Source organism: Rhineura floridana, chromosome 1 (genome assembly GCF_030035675.1).
Source record: "Rhineura floridana isolate rRhiFlo1 chromosome 1, rRhiFlo1.hap2, whole genome shotgun sequence".
Taxonomy (NCBI): Eukaryota; Metazoa; Chordata; class Lepidosauria; order Squamata; family Rhineuridae; genus Rhineura; species Rhineura floridana.
In genome coordinates, this window is record NC_084480.1 from 120,241,025 (window position 1) to 120,264,443 (window position 23,419).

General features: G+C 47.2%; 1 protein-coding gene across 11 annotated transcripts in view; it reads left to right on the forward strand.

Annotated features, from left to right (window-relative positions):
• Positions 1 to 23,419, forward strand: part of ADAMTSL1 (ADAMTS like 1) — an 815,531-nt gene that overhangs the window by 718,651 nt on the left and 73,461 nt on the right. For all 11 annotated transcript variants that reach the window (XR_009763308.1, XM_061630623.1, XM_061630637.1 and 8 more), the window contains 2 exons: positions 17,343 to 17,553; positions 21,884 to 22,063. Coding sequence is in view for 10 of the 11 variants with exons in the window: in XM_061630623.1 (XP_061486607.1) it covers positions 17,343 to 17,553; positions 21,884 to 22,063 (391 nt within the window). In the remaining variant the exon portion in view is untranslated. The remainder of the gene's footprint in view (positions 1 to 17,342; positions 17,554 to 21,883; positions 22,064 to 23,419) is intronic.

A 23,419-nucleotide genomic window follows, 5' to 3' on the forward strand; every position in this document is an offset into this window, starting at 1 on the left:
CAAGTTTTTAAGGCTCGGCGAAATGTATCCAGGGAAGGGGCATGGCGAAGATCAAACGGGAGGGAGTTCCAGAGAGTGGGGGCCGCCACTGAAAATGCCCTCTCTCTAGTCCCCACCAACCTAGCTGTTTTCGTTGGTGGGACTGAGAGAAGGCCCTGCGTGGCTGATCTAGTCGGGCGGCTTAATTTGTGATACTGGAGGTGCTCCTTCAGGTAAACTGGGCCGAGACCGTATAGGGATTTAAAGGTTAACACCAACACCTTGAATTGGGCCCGGAAAACAACTGGAAGCCAATGTAGATGAAATAACACTGGTGTGATGTGATCGCGGCGGCGGCTGTTTGTAAGCAACCGAGCCGCCGCATTCTGCACCAGTTGTAGTTTCCGGACCGTTTTCAAGGGTAACCCCACGTAGAGCGCATTGCAGTAGTCTAATCGAGAGGTGACCAGGGCATGTACTACCAGTGGGAGCTGATGAATAGGGAGGTAGGGTTGCAGCCTCCGTATGAGGTGTAGTTGATACCAAGCTGCCCGGCTCACTGCCGAAATCTGCGCCTCCATGGACAGCTTGGAATCAAGAACAACCCCAAGGCTGCGGACCTGATCCTTCAGGGGTAAACTCACCCCATTAAGCCTCAGGTCAACAACACCCAACCTTCCCCTGTCACCCACAAGCAGCACCTCGGTCTTATCAGGATTAAGCTTCAGCCTGTTCCTTCCCATCCACCCACTCACGGATTCCAGGCACTTGGACAAGGTCTCCACAGCCAACTCCGGTGAAGATTTAAAAGAGAGGTAGAGCTGCGTGTCATCAGCATATTGGTGACACCGCAGCCCAAAACTCCTGATGATAGCTCCCAGCGGTTTTATATAGATGTTAAATAGCATGGGAGAGAGGATAGAACCCTGTGGCACTCCACAAGTGAGGGGCCAAGGGTCTGAAACCTCATCCCCCAATGCTACCTGTTGATGCCTGTCAGAGAGAAAGGAACGGAACCACTGTAAAACAGTGCCTCCTTGTTTTATCATTTCTCTCACATGGTGATATTTGATGCTAATATGCTTGGTTCTCTTGGTGTGCGCTTCTGACTGAGCCAGCTTAATGCAGGTCTGATTGTCCTCATAGATTGTGATTGGCTTGTTTATGCCTTTTCCAGTAGATGGTCAAACCAGGTAAGTTCATTACATACCAGAGACAAAGCTATATATTCAGCTTCTGAACTTGATGTTGCCACTATAGTTTGTCTCTTGCTACCCCAATCAATCACTGAATCATATAATAGAATGATAACACCAGTAGTAGACCTGCGGCTACTGGGATCTCCAGCATGATCCGCATCTACATAGCAGCACATACTCCCGTGTTTACTGCTGGATAACATTAGACCTTTACTGCTAGTACCTTGCAAATACCTCAGGACTCGTTTTATTCCTTGCCAATCTGCCTCAGTAGGCTGTTCCACTTTTCGACTTAAAATGCTGACAGCATTACAAATGTCAGGTCTTGTTACCTTAACAAGATATTGCAACTGTCCTATGATGTGTCTGTATCTAGCAGGGTTTTCATAAGCTGTTTCTGTGTTTCCTTGTTGAAATGATGTTGCCATGGGAGTCCCTACTGCCTTACATTCTGACATCCCACATTCTGCTAGTATTTGTTTTATCTTTCCTTCCTGTTTCAACAAGAAACTCCCATCCGCACCTCGTATGACATCTGTACCCAAATAATGACTTACAGGTCCCAAACTTTTTGTGACTACATGTTGTTTCAGACTATTATGAAACTCTCTTTCATCTGCCTCCCCGTGGTATATATAAAGGATGTCATCCACATAAACTAGACAATATGTGAGCCCCCTTTTTGTTTCTTTCACATACACACAGGGATCTGCCACACAACGCCTGAAATTCATTGACTGCAGAACATCGTCTAGTTTTTCGTTCCAACAGCGCGCACTCTGGCGCAGACCATACAGGGATTTCTGTAACTTGCATACTAGACCTGGCTGTGTTTCATATCCGGGAGGCTGTTCCATATAGATTTCTTCTTTTAACTCCCCATGTAAAAACGCCGTGCTGATATCATAATGGCACACCTGCATTTTCTCTACTGCAGCTATTTTTAGCAATGTCCTGATTGACTCATGTTTCACTACTGGGGCGAAAACGGCATCGTAATCCGTCCCATATTGTTGTGTAAAGCCCTTAGCTACTAGGCGTGCCCTATACCTCTGTATCTTTCCTGTACTCGTCCGCTTACGTTTAAAGATCAATTTACACCCTATAGCTTTCTTCCCTGGGGGCAGAGGCATTAGAGTCCACGTGCCATTCTTTCGCATTGCTTCCAGCTCCTCTTTCATAGCTGCATGCCATTCATTCTGTTCAGCCACGGGTAATTGTTTTATTTCCCCGAGGCTTGAGGGCTCCTTTTCCTGCTCTGTTTGATTAGCCACAACACTAGCAGCAATCACTGGCAATTGTTCTTTCACAGACTGTGTTGGGTTAATTCCTACTGAACCTCTGTGTGTCCAGGCCTTTTCGTTACTAAGGACCCTCAACTGCATATAGAACAGTGACTTCTGCACAAAACTTGTGATGCATACTTTGTTTCCCTTCAAGACATGAACTCAGCCTCTTTGAAACAACACATTGAACCCCATTTCATTGAGTTTAGAAACTGACATTATGTTACTTTCAATGTCTGGAACAAACAGCACGTCTGTCATAATAGTATTGAACTGTGCCAGTTTCACTGTCCCTTTACCCTGTATTATTTTCTTAGATCCATCAGCCAATATCACCTGATCATTTACCTCATGAAATGTACGAAACAATGATTTATCTTTGATTATGCTATTTGTTGCACCACTATCCAGAGCCCATAAATCATTACATTTATGTCCCTGCTCATTGTTAATACATTGCTTATTCTTACTAGCATAGATCACCTGTATAAATGGTTTTCTTCCTCTTTCTCTTCTTCTTGCTTCACAATTCCTTTGAAGATGTTGCCTGGAACCACAAAAATAACATGCCTTATGTCCATAAAGTCTCTCCTGTTCAGTTCTGTTGTTCAGCTTTCCCAAGTGTTTAGTCTCAGTCTTTTCTTGCATTTCCATTTCTTGCCTTCTTTGATATTCCTGCAAAAGTTTGCCTTCTATATAGTCCATGGTCAGATTAGCATCTTGCATCGCTTCCATCGAACTCACAAGAGCGTCATAACTTGAATCCAGACACGATAACGTAATATACACTTTTTGCATTTGAGAATGTTCCACGTCACGTTCTGCCAATTCAGCAAATAGTCTATTCATCTCTAATAAATGCTCTGACATTGTTGTATTTTCAGTTAAGCGCATCTGATATAATCTTCTTGCCAGATATATTTTACTACTAGCAGTCTTTTTCACATGAATATTTTTCAAAGTGTCCCAAGATAACAGCTGTTGCTGCATCACGCACGTGCAGTAATTGAGAATCATCAATAGCAAGAACAATTAACGCCTTTGCCCTTTTATCCAGCCTTCTCCAATCCGCTGGAATTGGCACCACAGCGGGTGGGTCTTCTGCTATTACTTTCCAAACGTCTTCTTTCACTAGCAACGCTTGCATTCTCTGTTTCCAACTGCCATAATTTTTCCCTGTCAGCCTTTCCAGGGGAATCGCCGCCGATAACGTAACAGACATACTTTCACTTTTCACAGCTCACCGCCTTTTGTAATTAGAGCTTCTCACCTCCGTCCTACTGTCAGTTTTTCACACGCTTCAGCTCACGGTTTGCAGCTCGGCTTTCGGCTCACTCTTCTCACGCCTGTTCTGTTTGCTTCTATTCCGGCAGCCAGGAATGAACCATCCACGAATGAACCATCCTCTGCTACCACTTGTTGGATGGTTGGGTCTAAAACTCCATTTCCTGGAGTTGATGCCATCAGTTTCCTGACAATACAGAAAAGCTCCACTGGATGGCTAAATGGTGGCAGAGAAGTGGGCCTTCTTTGCCGCCCTCACCGCCACACAGTGCCGGTTATGATGTTTTACTTGTGCCTGATCACTGTCACAGCATGCCTTTCACCACTTGCACTCTAGCTGTCATCCAGCCTGTTTCATTGCCCTTAGCTCACTGGTGTACCAAGGTGCAAGCCGGGCTCCACAGTGCCGGAGAGGGAGCTCAAGGGCAATTGTGTCAAGAGCCCAACACACCTCACTGTTCCACAGCGTGACAAGGGTTTCATCAGGGTCATCTGCTGTATCTACTGGGAACTCCCCCAGGGCATTCAGGAATCTAGTGGATTCCATTAGTCTCCAGGGGTGGACCATCTTAATCTTTCAGCCACCCTTGCAGGGGAGGATCGGAGACATAAATCTCAACTTCACCAGGAAGTGGTCTGACCATGACAATGGAGTGACATCCCTCCCATTACCAGACCACCCCTTCCTCCATCTGGAGCAAAAATCAAGTCAAGAATATGCCCTGCCTATGTGTCGGGCCGGTGACAACTTGAGACAGCCCCATGGTTGTCATGGAGGCCATGAATTCCCAAGGCAGAACATTAGAGGCAGCCTCAGCATGCATGCTGAAACCACCCAGGACTATTGTTCTCGGTTCCTCCAATACCACAGCCACATATCACCATGGAAAACATTTGGCTGTTGCAGCAAGCTGAATCCCAGTGTCTCATTATCTGCCTTTTCTCCATAATGGGTAGAGAAACGTAATCTGAATGGCACCATGCCATGATATTGCAAGTTTCCCTGCCTCTACAGTAAATTAGAACCAGGGGAGAACATACAACATGATCATAACATCAGTTCACACAATGAGTTTAACCCGATGTTGTGGCAGAGGGAGAAATGCAAATGTGGGGACATCATTTTGGGTGATAATCTAAAATGTGGGATCTTCCATTATATCTAGTTTTACCCTAGATTTATTTATTTATTTATTATTTGATTTATATCTGGTCCTTCCTCCCAGCAGGAGCCCAGGGCGGCAAACAAAAGCAGCAAACGCACTTTAAAACATCATCAAAACAGACTTTAAAATACATTAAAACAAAGCATCTTTAAAAACATTTTTTAAAAGCATTCTTTAAGAAAAAAAGTTAAAAACATTTTTTTTTAAAAAGGTTTAAAAACATATTTAAAAGCAATTCCAACACAGATGCAGACTGGGATAAGGTCTCAACTTAAAAGGCTTGTTGAAAGAGGAAGGTCTTCAGTAGGCACCAAAAAGATAACTGAGATGGCGCCTGTCTAATATTTAAGGGGAGAGAATTCCACAGGGTAGGTGCCACAACACTAAAGGTCTGTTTCCTATGTAATGTGGAATGGACCTCCTGATAAGCTGGTATCTGCAGTAGGCCGTCACCTGCAGAGTGCAGTGATCGACTGGGTATATAAGGGGTAAGATGGTCTTTCAGGTATCCTGGTCCCAAGCTGTATAGGGCTTTCAAAGATTGCAACAAATCTAGCCCTTAACCTGTTAAACTTTGGGGACTGAGTTGTTGTTTTTCTCTCCCTTTCTTTACAACAAAAGACTGACCATTTTTCAGCAGTGTGTGAGCCAGGAACTTTCTGCTCCTGGCTTTTTTGCATGCTGTAGAAGCTGAAATCCTTTTAGATTCCCGTTCCGTGCCCGGGACCTACCGGGCAGAGGGACGAGCTTGCAGCCGCTGTCGATGTCCAGGCCACCATCTTGGGGGATGCGTGCACACACGGCGCGCTGGCGTGCCGTCGTGTGACGCGGCAGGGAGGCGGGGCGGCTGAAGGCTATTTAAGGCCGCCCCGCCTGCTTCCCGCCATCCAGTTCAAATTTCGGCGGCAATTTCGGCAGCTGCAGCAGCAGCTTCAGCGCGGCTTCTTTCGGCGGCAGCTTCGGCGCAGCGCGGCTCCTTTTGGCGGCAATCTCGGCAGCAGCAGCTTCGGCGCGGCGCTGCTCCTTTCGGCGGCAATTTCGGCAGCAGCAGCTTCGGAGCGGCGCGGCTCCTTTGCCGGCGCACGTGGGCCTCCGGAGGCTTCCTGAGGCCAGGGTGGCTGGGCTGCGGCGAGCCCCCCCCAGCCTCATTGAGAGACAGGGAGGCAGCGGCGGCTGGCACCAAGGCCTATACGGCGAGGATCCTGGGGCAGTCACTACGAGGCGGCAGCACAGGATCGGATCCAGCAGCGGCGAGGACCACAGGCTAGGCGGCCTTTGGCCGGCAACTTTTAAATTTAATTATTAATTTTAATTACCGCAGGGGTAGGTGGGGCACGGCCCCAACCATCAATCCTTGCCACGTGCAGGGCAATTAGGCTCCCCTCCAGGATAATTGGGTGCCGGGAGGGGGTATAGAATAAGCAGGCGGGCCCCTTCACAACGTTTTGAAATCACGTCGTTTTGTAAGCGGGGCCCCTATCTCCCTCTAGTATGCCACCCAAGAAAGGACAAGGGGGGCCAAAAGGGAAAGGAAAGGCCCCCAAAGCAGGGGGGAGATGCCCACCCCCAGCGGCGGAGGGGGCAAGGAGTGGGGAGTGGCCACCATGGGCGGCCATATTAGCCAGGTTGGAAGCCCTAGAGCATGGCTCAGGCCATCCTAGTGCACCTCGGGACCAACCTGTGACAGGGAAGGAGAAGGACCCACCACCCAAACGGTCTCGGGGGAAAACGCAGCGGCCAGTGAACAGAGCTGATGCAGGGGCTGTTGCTTCCATCTTAGCGCGACTGGATGTGCTGGAGGCCGGGCCCAAGGCTGAGGCGAGGACGCCCAGCATAGAGCCAGGCGCAACTCCCACCTTGCAAGCAGCACCAACAATGCAGCCCACACAAGGACCTTCGGCCGAAAGCACACAGGGTGAGTCCTCCATCATGCCACAACAACAAGGGCAGCGGCAGTGGAGCTGGGCCCCCTGGGGGTACCCCTACTGGCCCTTTTCCCCACCAGCAGTAACCGAGGGATATGGGCAGGCAGGGACTCCCGCCGGCAGGGGGGAGGTTACGCCACAGCAGCAGCATCCCCTAAGGGAGGCCTGTGAGCAGGTCTGGCACCTCGCTGCTGGGACGGCGACGGAAGGAGGGCATCAGCCCTCCCTGTCTGCCAACCCCCCTGCAGAGATATCCGACCCCCTGGGATCAGTCAGAGAGGGGGCCATACCTTTTGGGGAAACGTCTGCCCCACTGGGTTTTCATCTTCTGCCTGCTACGAAGGACAGAATATGGAGGGTAGAGTACGTGGACCTATTCTCGCTCTTGTACAGGGAGCCGGTTGGGAAGGATAAGGATAAAGGGGAACATGCAGAGCCCGATAGGCCCAAGCGCCGACGGGTAGAGCGCTCTTGGTCTAACTGGCTGCCTGCATTCCTTACGTACATGGGGGTGGTAATACAGAGGCAGCCTCATAGGGCCTCGGTACTGATCAAATACCTCGATATCATATATCGGGGCTACTCTGAGTTTCAAGGGACGGCATGGCTGGACTATGACCAGGCGTTCCGTATGAGGGCGGCTTTTGATACATCCCTCCCCTGGGACAAAAAGGAGGCTGACCTGTGGCTGCAATTTATGGCACATTCTAGACCCATGGCAGGTGATAGGGCGGACAGCGGCCATCTCTTGGCGCGCCAGGCATCAGCAACTGCTTCCCGCGGGCCTGCGGGGCAGGGGGTTCAACCCCGCCTGCTTTGCTGGGAGTTCAGCTCACGTGGCCTTTGCGGTCGGAGCCCATGCAGGTTCAGACATGAATGTGCCATATGTGGGGGGCCCCACGCCTGCACTAGCTGCCCCAGGGGCCGCCCCTTCAGGGGTGGAAACAGGGATTCGGCTGGCGCAAGGAAGACAGGGGCTGCAGGCGCAGCTCAGGGAAAGGGGCCCCAGCCCAATTAAAATTGCCGAGCTCCAACACTTACTCCACCTTTACCCCCTAGTCCAAGATGCCCAGTTTTTACTCGAAGGCTTCACAGTGGGTTTTCGGATCCCCTATTTGGGTCCCAGGCGACCTTTCATGTCCCGCAACCTTAAGTCAGTGGAAGGCAGGGAATCAGTTCTGAGAGAAAAAATTAGGAAGGAAGTAGTAGCCGGCCGGGTTTTGGGCCCCTTTGCTGCACCACCCATCCCCTCACTCAGAGTTTCCCCGTTGGGCCTCGTCCCCAAGAGGGCACCAGGTGAATTTCGCCTGATACACCACCTGTCCTTTCCACGGGGTGAGTCAGTCAATGACTTCATCCCAGCGGAGCTGTGCTCAGTCCGCTACACATCATTCGACTGTGCTGTGCGAATGGTCAGGGACTGCGGGGTTGGGGCCCTTATGGGAAAGTGTGACATCAAGTCTGCTTTCCGCCTCCTCCCGGTCCACCCACAGGACTTCGAGCTGTTGGGCTTGGCTTTTGAGGGTGAATATTACGTGGACAGGGCATTGCCTATGGGCTGCTCTATATCATGCTCTGTTTTCGAGCGCTTCAGCTCCTTCTTGGAGTGGGCGGTCAAGAGGCGCGCAGGCTTGCAATCAGTGGTACACTATTTGGATGACTACCTGTTTGCGGGCCCTGCGGACTCAGGCACCTGTAGGGCATTCATGGCACATTTCGCGGGGCTGGCTGGGGAGCTGGGCGTCCCCCTCGCGGCCGAGAAAACTGAGGGCCCATCCACCGCTATCACGTTTCTGGGCATCGAGATAGATACGGTGGCCCAATGCTGCAGGCTCGCTCATGACAAGTTGGGGGCCCTCAGGGAGAAGATCTCAGAGGTGGTCAGTTCTAATAAGGTGACATTAGCCACTCTCCAACAGCTGGCAGGCCATCTGAACTTTGCCTGCAGGGTTGTAGCGCCCGGCCGTGCCTTCCTGCGGCGCGTATATGACGCCATGGCTGGCCTATCATGATCCTACCACCGCACACGGGTGACAGCCGCTCTTAGGGCTGACCTGACAGTGTGGTCCACCTTCTTGAGGGAATTTAATGGGGTCTCCCTATGGAGAAGGGATCGCCTGTTGGAGGCAGAGCTACAGGTTCACTCCGATGCCTCGGGTGCCTTCGGTTTTGGGGTCATTCTTCATGACTCATGGTGCCACGGCAGCTGGCCGCAGGGCTGGACACTGGCTGGCCTGACCAGAGACCTGACGTTCTTGGAGTTATTCCCCATTGTCGTGGCCGTACACCTCTGGCCCGACAAGTTGGGTAATTCCTCAGTCCACTTTTGGTGCGACAACCTCCCCACAGTGCACGTTATTAACACCCTGTTCTCTAGAAACCCCAACGTTATGCTTCTGGTGCGAGCATTCGTGCTCCAATGTCTTCGCTATAATATTCAGTTCCTGGCGCGCCACATTCCGGGTATTGACAATAGTATTGCTGATGCTCTATCACGGAACCAGATGGAGAAGTTTCGCCAGCTGGCACCGTGGGCAAGGGCTCTGCCGGAGGTGTTCCCCCCAGCGCTATGGGAGATTGGAGGATTGAATCAGAAAGGGCCATAAGCCTTTCTGTGGCGCCCAGCACTTTGGCCAGCTACCAGGGGGCAGGTAGGGATCTATCAAACTTCAGAGAGTCCAGGGGTTACGCCCAGGAGTGGCCCATCCCGGTCGAGCAGCTTATGGAGTTCTGCGTGGAGGGGAAACGGAGAGGCCTTTCAGTCAGGACCATCAAAGGTAAGCTCTCAGGCCTCGCTTTCCTTGCGAAGGCACAGGGCTTTCAGGACTACACGGGTGACTTTAGGGTGCGCCGGATGCTGGAGGGTTGGTCCCGCGAGCGCCCTTGCCCCCCGGATGCACGCCTCCCCTTTTCCCCGGAGCTATTGTTTGGCCTGCAGGGACAGTGGAAGCACTTGTGTTCTTCCCCTTTCGAGGCCCTGCTATATCATGCTGCGGCCCTCACTCTGTTTTTTGGGGCCTTCCGAATTGGGGAGGTGGTGGCGGCTTCTAAGATGGATAACTCCCTCCGAGCTCTGCTAGTCTCCGACCTCAGCTGGAGGGCAGAGCGGGCCCTCCTGCGGCTCAGGCGGTCTAAAATGGACCAGCATGGTAAGGGGCGCCTGGTGGTATTAGCCCCATGCCGGCAGCAAGAACTCTGCCCAGTAACAGCCCTGCGCGGTTTTGTGGCAGCGAGGGGGTCGCAGTCAGGGTACCTATTCATACATAGGAACTCCCAGCCCCTTACCAGATACCAGTTCTGGTCCGTGGCGAAGGCCGCACTGGGAAATTTAGGCGTGGACCCCAGTAAGTTCGGGACACACTCCTTCCGGATAGGCGCGGCCTCCACGGTGGCCCTATTGGGCTTCTCTAAAGACAGGCTTTAGGCTGTGGGCGGGTGGTCCTCAGACGCGTACAAGGCCTACGTTAGACCACTTGCTGACACACACGACGCCAGCGGCTAGATGTTGGCCCCCCCAGGCCCCCCCTTTTTTTTTTTGTTACCCAATGTCGTTGTTGTTTCAACAGATCGCTGGACAAGATCGGAGCAGCCACGCATCCTCCTATGTGGCCACAGTATGATGTTCTGGGTGGGCCGCCGGGCGGCGAAGTCTCGCTTTGGCACGCAGCTGGGGCTCAGTCAATGGGCCGCAGTGCGGTGGCTGGGACGTCGGGGGATGCGTTGGGACGGGCTCCTGCCAGCCTTGTTTCAACCGGCTGTGGAAGTGGCAGTGCCCCAGGTGCTGGTGATCCACCTCGGGGGCAACGACTTGGGTCTGTTAAAGGGCAAGGCCCTAATTGAACAGGCATGCGGTGACCTCCGGGCCATTGCACGTCGCTGGCCGGGGGTGCACTTAGTGTGGTCAGACATCCTGCCGCGCAGGAGGTGGAATTGTACCGGTGACCCACGAGGGATGGACAGGGCACGGAAAAAGGTGAACAGGCAAATTCAGAGGGCCCTTAGGGACTTGGGAGGTTCTGTCATCCACCACCCAGAGGTGGGCCACAACAAGCTTGAGCTGTTTCGGCCTGATGGCGTCCATTTGACGGACACGGGCAACGACATCTTTCTAAGGGACCTGCAGAAGGGTTTACACCAGATTCTTATCGGGTGTGGGGTAAAGGGGGACTAAGCAGAGGCTTGTCCCCCTTCTGTGGCGAAGAAGTGCGGGGAAAGGTTAAAGGGAAAGGGCAGCTAGGTGACACCTTTAGGCACCTTTGGGGGTGACAGGCGGTCCAGAGGCCTGCAGCTCAGGGCTACACAGCCCGGGGACAGGGTACGGGCCGCCTTTGGGGCCAACGTGCCTCATCCGCTCGGAGTTTCAGGGCTCCGAGGGGCGGTGATGCGGGTTGGACCCCCTACACATCTTCAGGGTGTGGCTGGAGCTGGGGGGCTGGCACAGGGCAGCCCCAGGCTCAGGCAGGGCATGGTCGCCCGATAGCTGCTAACAGGCTTTGCCTGGATCACCAGAATGCTCCCGCCCTTAATCTCCCTTCTGCAGGTTCATTATTCAATTGATTCTGTTTAAATAAAGTGGCCCATTATTTACCCAAGCAATGGTGTCTGTGTTTTATTTCGGCAATAGGCCGCAAAGCTACTTGTGCTTAAAAGGCATAATCACATTCCAGTAGTTACGTGGCAGGTCTGGAGATGCACTTAGTACTTTCAACAGTTGCCTTTGGGGGTAAATGAGTGGGATAAAAGCCAGCTCCTCCTGTGGTTTTGATTCATCTGTAAGCCAAAGTTCTGTAGGAAACCATTGCAAGGAACTGGAGTTCTGCTGCTGGTCCTCATGCTTCTTTGGGTAATAAAGAAACCACTGCAGACCACAATCCAGCAATCGTTCTATGCAGGTTTTTCAATATGAGAGATCAGAGCCAACAATTTTAAGCTGGTCTTTCAGCTAGAAAAATACTAGTGTTCCTTATGCTTTTGCAGGGCATTTTTAAACTACTGCCACTTGCTAAAGGTAGAGTCATCAATACCTCCTGACCCATCTGCTTTCTTCTTCATCCAATTACTTTGCATCAGATATCCACCTGCACTTTTGGTTCCGAAACATGCTAGCCCTGTGGCCAGACTCAGAAGCCCAGAACCATTCAGACGATTGGAGCGTACAGTGCAAAAACAATGTTGTGGATCTTTCCTCAGACTTCAGTTTCAGCTGAACATGATCTTTATGCGAGGGAATTGAAAACAATCTTTGTGCAAGGGTCCGGTCGTGAAAATTCTCATTCGTATGTACATTTAACTATAGAAGCAGAGGAAAAACTGGTAATGATCCCTTATCATCATGCCTACTTCTTCACTAAATCAGGCAGCTGTTTAATAGTCTTCTCTCTCTCTCCATTATAGCTTCAGTTCAGAATCAGAAAAATCTAAAAATTTGAAACTTCTAGGGTGTTTTTTCTCATCTGAAAATGCTGAAAAATAGGGTTTTTAAAAGAAAATCTTGCCAAGTATTTTTATTAAAGAAGCCACATAAAGGATGTGTTCCTTCTAATGGCATGCTAGACCGTTCAGTGCCAACATGAATGTTGAGCATTTATTCCATGGATAAACACAGTGAGCTGCTGGACTCCTCCCATACCAGGAGAATAAACTTTGGCAAGTATTATAATAAGCTCCACATCAAAATAGACCTCCAAAGAAGAGACAAAAGGCTGGGTTTTGTTTTGTTTTTTACCACCAAGTACTCAGAATACCTCTCTCTAAGGTGTGCTAAACACAGAGGGCAGCTGATATGTCGTTGTTAATTCTGACTAACAACTTCATGGGGAATGTAACTCAAAGTTCATTCATCAAGGGGACTTGCTCAGAATTAGCTTAAACAGATGCCAGATACCACTGAAATCCCATAGAAAAGCAGCAGCAGGAGTACACATGTATCAGAACTTAGGCAACTCTTGTAACATCTCTTGGCCCTTGAGTAGCTTTACTAAGATCATTTGAAAAGCTCCTGGAAGAGAGCTGGAGCAGGTTCACAGGGCTGCCTTCCCCGGATGTTCCGACAGGTGCCAAGCCTCTTGTCCCTCTGCTTAAGTGGGAACTGTTCTCGCTTTTTCTGAAGGCAGAAGAAGGACCCGGACCAAGCAGTGTGAAGTACAGGGAAAGCAGTGAGCAGTGACAGCATGAAATGAAGAACAGCAGCCCTTCAGGTCACTATGTGGTGGGGGGGGTAAATAAGAGGGAAAAGGAAGCTCATAAGCACTATACTTCCAAGGCTACAACATCTCTCTTGGTCACAATTTAAGAAACGCACAGCTTAAGGACTGCTGCCAATGTGATATTTTTAGGTTATGTACTCTCACAAAAAGCAGCTGTAATCTGCCAGCCACTCATCTAGAAACAGTCAAGGAATAGTCATGGCACTATACATTGAAAATGCTAAGCCTAGAGCAAGTCATTTTGTGCCTGTGTTTAAAAATGGCATTGTGATACTAAAACATTTCATTGTGTACTTGTGTGTATATATACGTGTTTGTACACACATACAGAGAAAAAGAGAGAAAGTAATTATTTGTCTTTTAACAACACAATGCAAACTTAACCTTGTCAGAATTAACCTCAGATCTGGACCAGTCACATAATGGAGATGCAAAATATTCCGTATGCAGATGCAGTAAACTCTGCTTACAGTGGATGTATCATGCACTGTGCCTGATGCAATAGAAATAGCTATCAATCAGGCCAAAGGGACCCAATTCCAATGGGACCCAAGTCTGACTAACAGTGTAATCCTATATATGTCTACTCAGAAGTAAATTCTGTTGTGTACAATGGGACATCCAGGTAAATATTTACAGCAAGATTGCAGAACATCAGGCCCAGAGGCCAAATGCATTCCTCCAGGCCTCTCTTCCTGCCCTTAGGAGTCTCGCTAGGCCAAAGTCCCTTCGCAGGCCACAACCTTCACTGGCTCTGCACTCAAGTTTTTGCCTAGTTGGAATGTGTCATTGAATAATAATATTTCTTGCTTCCTTGGTGTGTGTGTGTGTGTGTGTGTTGAGGCCTCTGACTTTTGTCTGGCTGCAGTATGGCCTCCGCAACAAAGATAAGAGTCATGCCCATTGCTTTTGGCTGTGGCCCTGCCCACCACTGGCATGATGGGCTTCTTCTGGGATTCTGGCCCGCTTGCATTGGCTGCCTATATGTTTCCGGGCCCGGTTCAAAGTGCTGGTTTTAACCTATAAAGCCTTATATGGCGCGGGACTACGATACCTGATGGAACGCCTCTCCCGATATGAACCTACCCGTACGCTACGCTCAGCATCTGTCGTGTCCAGGACTGGACTCAGGAACCAGACCAGTTGGTGAAAGCAATTAAGTCTTTATTAATTAGTTAATTAATTAATTGATTGATTGATTAATTGATTAATTAATTATTATTATTATTTAGTAATATCGAAACAGAAACTACGCCTTCTCATGGAGCAACACAATAACACGTGTCCAGCGACATGCAAGAGAGTTGACAGAACAAGGAATCCCTGCTCCCCCTGACTCTTATAAAGGGGGCTTTCTGGCACGAATTCTCTCACTCCACCTCAAAGTGCTCTCTTCCACACCCCTCCTCACTCTCCCCCTTGCTCTTTTTTGTTTTCTCCGGGTTCGTGGTGAAGGGGGAAGCGCTGCCCCCTCCCCTTCTGAGGATTCTACCTGTGGTATTGGGGAAAGAGGGGGGTGGATGCCATGCCCATCAAGCGGGCTTTTCTCTGGCTGAGGAGGGAGTTGAATTCCCCCTCCTTCCGTTTCTAACTGCTCTGACCTGGGAAGGGGGGTGAGCATGGGAAGTTCCTGGGAAGAGTCTGTGTCTGTGTCTGTGTCGGCTAGAGTTTCAAGGTCTTTACTGCTGGGCAACACTAACTCTGGGATTCCTCCCCCCTCCTCTGGTTCTTCTTCACACAACTCTGGGAAAATGATCTCCTCTCCCTCCTCATCCTCTGAAGTGCCAGGACCCCAATCCTGCATCCTGACAGCATCGAAGACCCTCCTCCGGGTGCCTACTCAGAGGGAGGCTCGGAGGGTGGTGACAAGAAAGAGGGCCTTTTCATTTGCGGCCCCCAAATTATGGAATAGTCTTTCTGATGAGGTACGCCTGGCGCCGACATTACTATCTTTTCGGCGCCAGGTTAAAACTTTCCTCTTTTCCCAGGCATTTTAGTATGTGTAAAAATGTTTATGTTTTTAAATTTAAATTTTAAGCTTTTAAAAATTGTTTTAAATATGTGTTTCATTGTATTTTATTGTATTTTATGTTGATTGTTGTGAACCGCCCAGGGAGCTTCGGCTATGGGCGGTATATAAATTTAATAAAATGAAAATGAAATGAAATGAAGAGCAGGATGATAAGGAGAAGAAGAGGAGGAGGAGGATGGTTGCCTACAAGGGAATGCGGCTGTTGGGCTGAGAAAGGTTTCCCATTCCTGGTGAAGTACAGGATCATAGTAGCCTTAGATGGAATTCAACCCAGTGTTTTTCACAGAGCAAAAAGGGGGGGGGCACTTCCAGACTGTTGCTATTTTCAGGTGAGATTCATTCACAACCTGGAAAATTCAGGGTCCACAATTAAAGCTGATTTGGAGCTTTTGTGAAACAAAACCTTCCCCAAAAGATCTGAGTTTTTGTAATAAAGAAGGTGACAGGAAAATACATTGAAAAGTGCGGGGATAATACTTGCTTGGCATGGGGCAGATCCACATCATATATTTAAAGCACATCCAACATGCATTTAAAGGACATGATTTCTCCCAAAGAACTACTGGAACTGTAGTTTGTTAAGGGGAGTGGGAAGTTGTAGGTCTGTGAGGCAAAAACCACAGTTCCCAGGATTATTGGAGGAAGTCATGTGCTTTAAATGTGCATTGGATGTGCTTTAAATGTATGGTCATTGTTGCCTAATTCCCCACAAACAAAGTAGGCTGACTGCTCTTTAAACAGGTTGTCTGGAAGCGACCTATGTCTACACTAGGGGCTCATCTACATGTGGGTTTGCTGTGTGTCTGGTGAAACTTGCATCCCCTTTTAATGGTTCACATGATGTTACTGGCAAACAGAGGCTATCACACAGTTTCCCCCCTGTAAATCCATACTAACCCAATCCTCTGATAATCCAAAAAGGGAAGGAAAAAATGTCTCCACTTCGTATCTCTAGGGCTTACAGATGCTTTGCTCCGATGCTTTTAGGTGGGTGTGTCAATTGTTCCCTTCTCCATGCCCACTCCCTCCTCCTCCCTTCGTTCATTTTATTTCCTGCAACTTACACCTGCTCTCCCCCTCAATGTTTTTTTATGTTGCTGCAAACGGTGCCTTTATTTTCTTTTTTCCCCTAACTTGTGCACAAAAGCATAACACTGCTCAAACAAAGATTTGTATTTCAGCTGTATTGTACCTGTGAAAATACAAACAATCGCACTTCTGGGTTGCTGGTTTTTTAAATGACACTAACTGGTAGAACAAACTGAGCATGCTTGGTTGCCAGGTAACAAGAGGGAATGGAAATGTTAAATTAGAGGGTGTGGTCATTAGGAAACTGCATGATTGATCCTTCCCCTCTAGTGTGAATAGAAAACACCATTTTTTGCAGCTGGCATTGAGCCCTTACTGTAGATGGTGCAGATAGAAGACGGAGGTAAAAACAGCATCTTTAGTACGAAGTAATGCTCCCATGTGGATGAGCCCTAGGAATGGGCGAGAATTCCACTGAATTTGGTTTTAGTACCAGATTTTTCAGTGCTCTGCATATTCTCCATCTTTGTGGAACAATCCTATTTGCTTTGGACTTCAGCAGCTTTCCCTTGTCATTGGATTTTTTCACCTTGAATATTCCCTCCAATATATTGTTTTTTTTTAATTGATTTTACTGACAGCATAGCAGTATCGGTCTCTCTCTCTCTCTTCCACCCCCCCTCCACTCAAATAATCCAAGCTCCAAGCAAGGACGAAGCAAACCAAACCTATGACAGCCAAGGAGGAGGACACAAAAGCCACTTCCCATTATTCAAAATATCAATACAGTAGGGCACCACTCGAACGGCGGGTTACGTTCCGGACCCCCGTCGTAAAGCGAAAACCATTGAAAAGTGGCTCACTTAATAGAATGGAGTGCGACGCCCAGAAACCACCGTAAAAGCAGAACAAGCTCCATATGAGTGGGGCTTTAGTCTAATTGAGACCGCCGCATTAGCGAAGCGCCATAAAGCGAAGCACCGTAAAGCGGGGCCCTACTGTAATGCCTTTCAAAATATCAATATTAATATTGATATTTGGGAGAAGAAAAAAATCAAACAGGTAAAAGCAGTAAACAGTGGACAAAGAACAAACTCAAATCAGGTCAACACAATGCTTTTGAAGCAGCACCGGCCAACAGATCCCATCCCTAGTCTAAAGAGACAGATAAACTGCCAGGAGAATTCAAATACTTTGTTTCGGTTCAAAGGTTTCCTCTTCTTGGTTTTTCCTCAGATGGGAGACGGGGAAGTGGAGCTCTTGCAGTCTCACCTGCGGCGTAGGATTGCAGACCCGTGATGTCTTCTGTTCTCACCTCCTCTTGAGAGAGACTAATGAGACAGTGATTTTGGCAGACGAGCTATGTCACAAACCCAAGCCCATCCTGGTACAAGCCTGCAATCGATTTGACTGTCCCCCATCCTGGTACCTCACAGAATGGCAACAGGTAAAGAATGCTTTAATTCAGTTCACCAAGGGGGAGACTTTACTAAGGTTGTACAACAAACAGGGAAGACCTGACTTCTAAACCTCATTCAAGGCCAACACAATCTCTCACATTTATGCTTTGATTTTGAGGCCAGCCCACTGCCCAAACAGGCACCCTCCTTGGCTGCCTTAGTTATGTGGGGTAAGCCTCACTCAGGGAGCTCATTATATCTGTTTCTACTTCTATTTTTTACATAAATAAATATAACATTTTAGCTACAAAGGTTAGCAGTATTCTTCACTGTGGCTGTTGAATTCTCATAAAGGAAGATGGTCCAAATTAGATTCGTTCTAAAGCTTTAATGTTCTTGGCAGAAGAACTCCTGATAACTATCAGCATGTTTAACATTTTGAGTGATTAAAAATACATCCTCGTAAATTCAAGTCTTTATTTATGTTTAAAATGTTCCATCTTTGAGATAAAGTTATTAGGGCATTTACCATGTTTTCTGAGGTTCTCTCCTCTCCTTCCCCTTGCCTCTTATCCAAAATAAAGTGGTATCAGAATTCATTTTTATAAGCCCCTATAAACATATTTTTTTCAGAAAGTGGCTGCAAAGGGTTGCATTAATAAATCTTTTTCTATCTTTGCTTTAGTGCTGAAGGGAAGGGACATTTCATAAGGTAAACTGTGTCTCAGTTTTCAGAGCATGCATTAAAGTTCCATGGCCTGACATGGCCCAGAACATTTTGAAAGGTTTCTTTCTCCTCCCAAACTATTTCTACCAGTATTTTAATAAAATGTCTTGCTGATTGTAGCAAATTAGAATGCTTTAGGATCTAACAGGAACCATTAAAGTTTTGGAAAAGGTGATTCTTGCACCGTTCTGGATCTGTTTAGTCTCACTGCCTGACAGTTCAAGTGAATGATTCCAAGAGTGCATAGAGAAAAAAAACCATTTATCAAATATTAACTTATCCATGGTGTGAGTATAATCACTAACCAAAATGGAGACAATAGTCAAGAAATCAGAAGAAGGCTAGGACTGGGTAGGGCAGCTGTGAGAGAACTAGAAAAGGTCCTCAAATGCAAAGATGTATCACTGAACACCAAAGTCAGGATCATTCAGACCATGGTATTCCCAATCTCTATGTATGGATGTGAAAGCTGGACAGTGAAAAAGGCAGATAAGAGAAAAATCAACTCATTTGAAATGTGGTGCTGGAGGAGAGCTTTGCACATACCATGGACTGCGAAAAAGACAAATAATTGGGTGTTAGAACAAATTAAACCAGAACTGTCACTAGATGAAACTGAGGTTATCATACTTTGGACAGATCATGAGAAGATGTGATTCACTAGAAAAGACCATAATGCTGGGAAAAACGGAAGGCAGTAGAAAAAGAGGAAGGCCAAACAAGAGATGGCTTGATTGCATAAAGGAAGCCACAGACCTGAACTTACAAGATCTGAACAGGGTGGTTCATGACAGATGCTCTTGGACGTCACTGATTCATAGGGTCGACATAAGTCTTAATCAACTTGAAGGCACATAACAACAACAAAATTATTCATATTTTTTATTTATTACATTTTTATCCCATCTTTCATCTGAGGAACTCAAGGCAGTGTACATCCCCTCCTTAATCCTCACAACAACCCTGTGAGATAGGTTAGGCTGAGAGAGAGTGGTTGGTCCAAGGTCACCCAGTTGGCTTCATGGCTGAGTGGAGATTTGAATCCTCATTTCCCAGGTCCTAGTCCAACACTCTAACCACTACACCACACTGGCTCTGCTTTGACAACTGGTGATGAAACTTTTACCATTCCCCAGATTTCTGATCAAAGTAGTAGAACTCTCCTCATCTCTTGGCAGGAGAATGCAGACATCTAGATAACCAAATGGTCACATGCACACTGTAATAAGTAAATGATAGATGATTGGTCATTTATATTCACCAGTCATCATCATAAGCAGAAGAACCAGAATTTTGTCTTTAGTTTTAAGGCTACACAGGTGATGTGTCTTCCTCAGTAGCACACAATGCTGATTCAAGTGGCAGCTTTCTAATGGACAACATGTAAAGTGCAGCAGAATTTTCACAATCTCTTGCAACCCCTCCTCTTCTTGTCTGAGTTTTCATCCCTTGTTTTCTTCTTCAGTTAAGGGCCAAACTACATGTAGGGTGGGAAATCTTCTGACCAGGCCTTCTGCTATCATTTTCTGTGTTTAAAAGAAGCCACATTTGATTAGGGCAGCTGTTGCTACTTATCAACTTATCCCCAAGAGCTCCTATTACCTCTGTAAAGGGAAAAGACTGACAGAGTCTCTTCTTGCATGCACACACACGTGCATGCACACACGCACATGCACACACACAATAGTATGTGTAGGGTGGAACCTCCCTTCTACCAATACCACAGCCCCCATCCATGCTGAACCCTTGCAGAGCAGCCTCTTCCAGATAATTGGCAAGTTGCTCCATGAATAAAGGCACACTCAGTGCAGCATCACAGAAGCAGGTACATTCCATGCTATATACAAGTTTATTTGGAGGGGGAAGTTGTTATGAATAGTTTATTGAGGTTTTCTATTTCATAAAACTATACAACATTCAACATTCCCACCCCCAAACCCAAACGGATTAACATCCATATAATAACAATTCTATTCAGTATGCCACAAATACAAACAATGCAGGAGAGTAGAACAAAAAGATAAACAAGTAAGTAAGTGCTACATTACTTTCTAATAAACACAATGCAAAAAAATGCAAAAAATATGTTTGCTGTTACTTATAACACAAGAAAAAGAAATCTCTTCTGTATGTTACATCTCCCTTTGTTTGCTGATCTATGTGCTACCCAGGAAATAATTCTAACATTTCACCTCAAATCATTTGAAAAACCACTTCTTTTTCCATTTCACCAGGCAGAACTATGCATGCATACACATGCCTCGTAGATCAACCTGCTCATGCTCTGTGCATGCATACATGTGCCTCGTAGATCAAGTGGAGAAGTGCTTGTGCACATGCAGCTGTATGTTGGAACAAAGGTACAGGAAGGGTGGAGTCTGTGGCATCCTGAAACACCAGAATGGGCGAAGTGATGTGGGGAGAATCTATCTTCTTCCCCAGATCATTATAGCCCTCTTCAGACATTTTGTAAATGGGTTAGCTATCACATGAGGTGGGCAGTGGGAATGAGTGCACTAGCTCCACCTCCTCCTTCATGCCTGTTTCCATCGCTTTCCAATTCATGGTTAATTATGCACATTGGCTGTGGGACACAGAACTGGTTCACAGTACCTGCTTGTACATTACTTATTTCTCACCATCTTTTAACTTGCAGCTGAATATGTGAACTGACTCCATTGAGCAGCGCTCTCTCGTGCTCTCTCTCTCTAATTGAAGTGGAAAAAGAGAATAACATACAAAACCAAGATTACACGAAGCTTTTCAGCAGAGGAAATATGAAAACTCTACCTATGATGGATTGGCATTCAAGTCACCACTGGGTGCAGCAGTGGCCAAGTGGTGAACAAATATATATTAATCAGCTCACAGATACAAGTAGAATCAGTCTCAAGTTACCATTGCATAGTTCAGGGCGAAGCCGACATGGAGCCTTCAAGATCTTTTGGACTCCAACTCTCATACCACCTCAGCCAGCTTGGTTGATGGTCCAAGATGGTGGAAGTTGTAGTCCACAACATCTGGAGGGCACTGTGCCATCTACCTGTGGCAATAGGCTCTTTGAGTATAAAAAGTAATGCTGGAAGCAGGCCTGAGTAGCCTCACTGGGTCAAGTGAATTCATATACAAGTTTATAATCTAAATCCTGGCCTGCATGGATGTGTATACAGGAGAAGATTTATATTAAGGAGGGAAGAGGTTATGATTCTTTAGGAATTAATCTCCCATATTTACATTGACTCAAATAACCTTTCCCTTTACACAGCACTCACCAGAAGTCATAAATATAATAGGCTGTGCGGTTCCCTAATAGTTTATTATATTGACCTTACAAACCAGTTATTTAGGTCAGCTGCAGATTGAAGGCCCAGGATGCAGCTTTCCCATGAATTAAAATGGAGGGATTAGACTATAGTTGGGCCTATAGCTCAATGAATGGTTTTCTGAGCCAGTGAGAGAAAAGGATGGCTCCTTTTGTACTGTTTGTTTCACTTAACGCTCTTCTCACGAGTGGGTTATATTTAATGGCCGCCGTCCCACACACAGTTGCTCCCATTCACTTCAGCTGCGATTCAAGCAACTTGCTGCATGACAATTGCTGCTAATGTCAGCAAACCCTTTAACCCTCTGCTGCTACTGTCATTCTCCAGTGCTCACAGACATGCGGGGGTGGTACTGAGAAACGGGAAGTGCTCTGCAAGCAGCGCATGGCTGGTGGAAGTTTCCTGGAGCTTCCAGAAACATTCTGTTCCGCTTTGAGGCCAACCTCCCAACAAGCCTGCAAAAATGAGGACTGCCCACCTGAGTGGCTTCTTTCAGACTGGACACAGGTATGAGGCAGCGGTAGAAAAAGGAAGCCTGGAGGGTCTGTAGCACTGGGGTAGCCAATATGGGGGCCTCCAGATGTTTTGGACTACACCCCCATCGGTTCCAGCCAGGATAACTAGTGGGTCAGCAGTGATGAGCATTGTAATCCACAACATCTGGAGGGTACCACATTGACTACCCCTGTGATGGCATGTGTCAAATTCTCCCAAAATTGTCGGGTTTCTTGATGTCATTAATGTTTTAAGATGGCATTCCTCGTTGAAGTTATTCCTCATTCCTCATTAAAATTGCTGTGGTGGAATTGCTTTTTAATATGTTATTTTAAAACCTTTTTTTAAAACTATTTTTTTAACTCTTTAAGATTTTTAAAGCTTTTTAAAAAATGTTTTTAAAGGTGTAAGGTCTGTTTTTATGACGTTTTCAAGTGTTTTTAGCGCTTTTCTTTGCCATCCTGGGCTCCTGCTGGGAGGAATGGCGGGATATAAATCAAATAATAAATAAATATAATAATAAAGTCTTTAAACGTCTGTTGGAACCAAATGTAAAGAGAGTTGCATATTCACAACTGTGAATAGAGTTGAGTTCCATCCAATTACTCTTTCTCCTGGTTGGACTTAGTCTCTGGGTTGATTTAGTCATCCCTTTCATATTGCTATTACTAGAACTATACCATTATTATTTAATGCTTATAAAGCACCTAAAATATTCTAAGTACTGTAGAGATATTAAAAGATAAGGCATTCATTGCCTGCAGACTCACAATCAGGCATGATACAGAAGGGAAAATGTATGGGAAAGGAGGAGGAAAGCAAGCTTTCAAGCAGCTGCTGTTTCACCAGAAAAAGGATGAGGTTGGGTAGGCCCTCCCACTCAGTATGAAGTTCTGCCTGGGAAGTAGGGGTGCAGCCTCCTAGTAGCGCTAGGATACCTGGCTGGTGGTAGATGCCATAGTATGCCTCCCTTCAGCTCTGCTGAAGGTATGCGTTGTATAGAAATTTCCATCTGGCATATCTCTGTACAAGTTCCATAATATGTGTTGGGAGATGATGGCTTGCAAATTCAGATGTCTCCCCCATGCGCAATCTGGGAAAGGGGGGGGAAGGGGGGAACCCAGCCTCACACATCATTATCGTGTTTATTAGTCCCAGTGCTTAGGTTATTTCCACACAAGTACAAATTCACTGGTTGTTTGTTCATTGGCTCTACGTTGATGCAAAAGCAACCCCTTTGAAATCTGGTGTGTGCTCTGGGTAGCTAGAGGATATTAGAGCAACAATGGAAATGAATGAATGACTTTTTGAAGCTTACATAGTTTCCAGCAGTGCCCTTTACACATTTACTTGACTGCAGCAGAACAC